Source organism: Taurulus bubalis (assembly GCF_910589615.1).
Source record: "Taurulus bubalis genome assembly, chromosome: 7".
Taxonomy (NCBI): domain Eukaryota; kingdom Metazoa; phylum Chordata; class Actinopteri; order Perciformes; family Cottidae; genus Taurulus; species Taurulus bubalis.
In genome coordinates this window covers 17,572,202-17,576,707 of record NC_136595.1, presented here as the reverse complement: position 1 = coordinate 17,576,707, position 4,506 = coordinate 17,572,202, and the positions used below count along the sequence as shown (strand labels likewise).

The following is a 4,506-nucleotide window of genomic DNA, read 5'->3' as shown; positions in this document are numbered from 1 at the left end:
ACACCGCTGCATGATCAAATGCAGGCTTGGAGACGACTTAAACCCATTTCTGCGGCTCTCGTGTGTTCAGCGGAGGATCTGCAGCCGCGTGCCGCTCAGCGTTGCCTATCAAATTCACGATCTTGCGGCCAGGCGCCGGCGACGCCCCGCAGATCCAGGCGGCAAGCCGGCGAGAGGAGCGCCTTCCCCTGGTCGCCTGCGCGCCACGTGTCGCGGTCTCGGCAGCAGCTGGAGGTGTGTGAGCTCAGCGGAGAGCCGCGATTTGAGCTCCTCATGCTCAAAAAAATAAAGTAGGTCCATAATGGATCGCTTTTCCCGATTACACCCCTCAACACTTTGGCATATTTGTCAAGAAAAGCCTATAGAATTGAACATTGTTCAAGAGGTTTTTTCTTACTTTTATTCGGAGGGAAATTAGTCAGGAAGTCGTGGGAATTCTTCCACCGGGGTAAAGTAAGCGTGTCTGTTTGTTTCTCACAAATAGAATATAAGTCTAGTTAATAACATAGTTTGAATCAGTCGACTTCAGTCTTTTTCTTTGTGGCGAAATGTTCTTTTTTTCTTAAATGAGTGCTCGTTGGGTAAAAGAGAAGCAATGTGTTTATCACCTCACTCAAACTTTAAATACCCACAGGACTCCTAAACACATGTATATTAGTCAGACAGGGCATGTTAATATAAACTTCCTGTTTGAGAACATTCGCACAACCTGGGAAGTTGCTTGTCCGTCAATAAACGCGTGAGACGCAATTATGAGCCTCATTTATTTGTGTACAGCTCGTCTGCTCTTGCGTCTCTCCAACTGCAATAAAGATAATGAAATGAAATTATGACCTGCAATCTAAAAAAGCCTTGAACGGCGACCATAGGCTGGGAGGAGGAGGAGGAGGAGGGAGGAGGAGGAGGAGGCAGCGGTGTGATCGTGTGAGCTCTCCGGGCTCAGAAATATCTCTGCTCTGGCTCACATTCCGATAAGGGAGCCCGCTCCAGCTCTCTCTGTAGGCGTGGTTTTCCCAGGCTTTTAAAACAGCAGCTGCTATTTACCTTCCCCTCTAATGTAAACCACCGCCGCCGCCACATACCCTCCCCTCACCCCTCCACCCTCCTTCCTTGGCCCGGCGGCCCCCCGGCAGCCCGGCGGCCAAACCTCCAACCACCGCGCTCATAAAACATCCTGGCACGTGCTCCACATTCGCAACACCGACAGATGATTAAATGTCAAAATGTGTACCACAAAGTTAGGAACTACCGTGGTGAATAGCATGCAAATGGAGTGTGCGCATTTAATGTTATATATCCTTCTCTGACGGAAGGCTAAATTAGCATTACTGCATGGCATAATGCTGTGTGTATCTGAGTGTGTCTCATCGTGTGGTTTTGAGTTGTCATCTAAACTTGTTTCTTTTACTGATGCCATTATAGTCTTAACAACTGTCTGTGGAGTTTGGAAGAAAACAAAACAAATGCCCCATGACTGAAACTCAGATATTCTACCACTTCCCTCTGGTGTGGGAACGTTCAGAATTAGAACTTTCTCTTTTAATTTAAATGTAGGACACCTACACTCTTACACACGAGTTAGAGGGTAACGGTGTGTGTACAGGCCAACACATAATCGACTCAAGTTGGTTTGATTGTGGTGTTAGAGTGAGATTTTTTTATTTTATTTATTTTTTATTTTATTTTGTATTATTATTTGTATTATTGTTATGTTGGTGTTAAATGTATATGTATTTATAGCAGCTGGTCTGTTTTATATATAATAAAGTTGTTGTGTTTTCGGCTGCTATCTCTTGTCTGGGAGATAAAAGGTCCGCTCCCGGTGGCGGTGCCAGTCAGCGGCTCCGCTGTTAATATGTAAACGGCCCGATGATTGAAGACTGCAGGCAGTTTCCCCGGCTGTGCCCTGAACCCGGGCCTCGCGCCATTGGCCGCCAGCTCTTGCGGCCAAACAACCAATGGGAGGGCGCCGACCACGAGCCGTCCTCCCTTGGGCCGCGTGTCTCTCGCCCTGATTGGTGGAAAGTTACTGTGGGAAAGAAAGTTTGGGAAGTTTCACACGAGCCGTTCGCGTGCAGTGCGAGATATAAATACAAGCCACACGCGGAGCGACCAACAGAGAGACTCTGCATCCGCTCGTGATAGCTGCCGCGGCTGCTGCGCATCGCTCAAACGGATTTTAACTTGACACGATACATATCTCAGGATTGTTTTGAAGGAGAGGCAACTTTTGAATATTGAAAACATATTCAGCACCCTTTTTCTTACATCGCTGGATCGTAATTTGCTGTGGTTTTGTTGGATATTTCCGATACGAAAATGCCTTCCGATATGATGGAAAAAACGTCCTCCTCTCCGGTCGCTGCAACCCCGGCAAGCATGAACACAACTCCCGATAAACCCAAGACAGCATCGGAGCACAGAAAGGTTGGTACTATGTCCCCTTCATCTTTGCAATGCCTGAAACGTTTCATTTTGGACAACACTTTCCAGAAGTCCCTCATCCGAGGCGAAGGATTTCACTTTTACGCATAAATTCAAACAGTTAATCTAATTTTGTTTTTTTTAATCTTTAGTCATCCAAGCCAATAATGGAAAAGAGGAGAAGAGCCAGAATCAACGAGAGCTTGGGGCAGCTGAAAACTCTCATCCTGGATGCGCTCAAAAAAGATGTAAGTACTCACTTATAGCGTCTTGGTTATTAATAGTTTTAAAAACTGACCCTGTCAAACACTAAGAAAGTGAGCACGCAATCCTAACCATGTGTGTTTTCCGTCCTCTCAGAGCTCCAGACACTCTAAACTGGAGAAGGCGGACATCCTGGAGATGACCGTGAAGCATCTCCGGAACCTCCAGAGGGCTCAGATGACCGGTAAGTCGCGTTTTCCGGACTAATCTGTCTCATGCCTGTGCGTTTTAGAACATCTGGGCTGGTCTAACAATCATGCTGAAAGACGTCTAAACCTTACAGAGTTGACACATTTGTTCAAATAAAACTGCATGTGCATATGAATATCCAGAGTTAAATATACGTTTTCTCTACAGCTGCACTGAACACCGACCCAACTGTCTTGGGGAAATATCGCGCCGGTTTCAGCGAGTGCATGAACGAAGTCACCCGGTTCCTGTCCACCTGCGAAGGTGTCAACACCGAGGTCAGGACGCGGCTCCTCGGCCACTTGGCCAGCTGCATGACCCAGATCAACGCCATGAACTACCCCAGTCAGCATCAACACCAACACCAGCTCCCCTCCGCCGGCGGACCAACGCACCCCTCCTTCGGCCAGTCCATGCAGATGTCCACCTCGTCCCCGCAGGTCATGCCCATGAACCCGGTGTCCTGTAAAGGAGGCTCGTCGCCGGCTAATTTACCATCGGACGCCACCAAGGTGTACGGCGGTTTCCAGATCGTGCCTGCTACAGACGGACAGTTTGCATTCCTCATACCTAACGCGGCTTTTGCGCCAAACGGCCCTGTTATCCCCGTTTACGCCAATAACGTCGGCACGCCGGTTCCTCTACCGGCTGCGGTTTCCCCTGGAGCCCCGTCAGGCAACGCGGACTCGGTTTGGCGACCCTGGTGAAAAGTGGGGGAAAAGGGCCATAAAGACTTTAAAATGACACTTAATAGTTCTCTCTTTGTTCAATGTTAGAAAGTTGTTTTGAATCTGTTTTTTTCTTGTAAAATGGAAAGAGAATGCACTATATTTGTACAGCTAACAAGGGAGTAAAGTTCATATTGAAATGAGATTTGTATTGTGGAAGTCCGTTCACTGCATTTTTATATATTTGAGTTGTCTTTTTTTACTGTGTGATGCCAAAGATATGTTCAATGCTCTTATGATGTTCTTCGTTTTGGAAGACAAATAAATTTGTAATGATAATGAAAAACATGCGCTTGAGTTGTTTGTTGGGAAAACAAAATAAGACCTTTTTATTATTGCGTAAAACTGCAAATAATTCGAATTCCCGCCTTTTTATGCATCTTATTTGGTACTTAAAATATAATGTGTACTTGTCTGTGTGATAGAACACATTTGCCTTTTCGGTGGCACTATTTGTTATGTGATAATCACTTTTGAGTTTGCTGTTTACACACCAAATCAACAAGTGTTTTGTTGGGTCAGAAATGGATAGGAAATGTTAAGTTTGATTTTTACCATTAGTAACTCTGAACAATACAGAAAAAGAAGTATTCCTGGGTGTAAGAGACTCTCATCTGCAGTAGTGTTCAATCTCTGCAACTAGTGTGCTAGATATATTGTGAGGCATACATCTTTCTAAAGTGTCTTTGAGCAACAACCCTGTTCATGCTCAGTCACTGTAAGTCACACTGGACCAGACTGTCAGTAAACAGTAACTGTTGTAATTCTATTATCTCAGTAATTGAGTCAGGAAGGAGACTGTAGCTCTTTACCATGCAAAGGAGTGAGACCATCTAGTGCTGATAGTTTCACAACTCCTGGTGGAAACTTTGGAGTCTTACAGAGGTCACTTACGCCATCT

At 45.8% G+C, this 4,506-nt stretch overlaps 1 protein-coding gene across 1 annotated transcript; it reads left to right on the top strand.

Moving 5' to 3' along the window:
* Positions 1–2,189: 2,189 nt before the first annotated feature.
* her6 (hairy-related 6) lies at positions 2,190–3,861 on the top strand. Its single transcript, XM_079221292.1, has 4 exons — positions 2,190–2,427; positions 2,577–2,672; positions 2,785–2,872; positions 3,046–3,861. Exons 1-4 carry the CDS (start codon positions 2,320–2,322, stop codon positions 3,582–3,584), a joined length of 831 nt encoding a protein of 276 aa, XP_079077418.1. The 5' UTR covers positions 2,190–2,319; the 3' UTR covers positions 3,585–3,861.
* Positions 3,862–4,506: the final 645 nt, after the last annotated feature.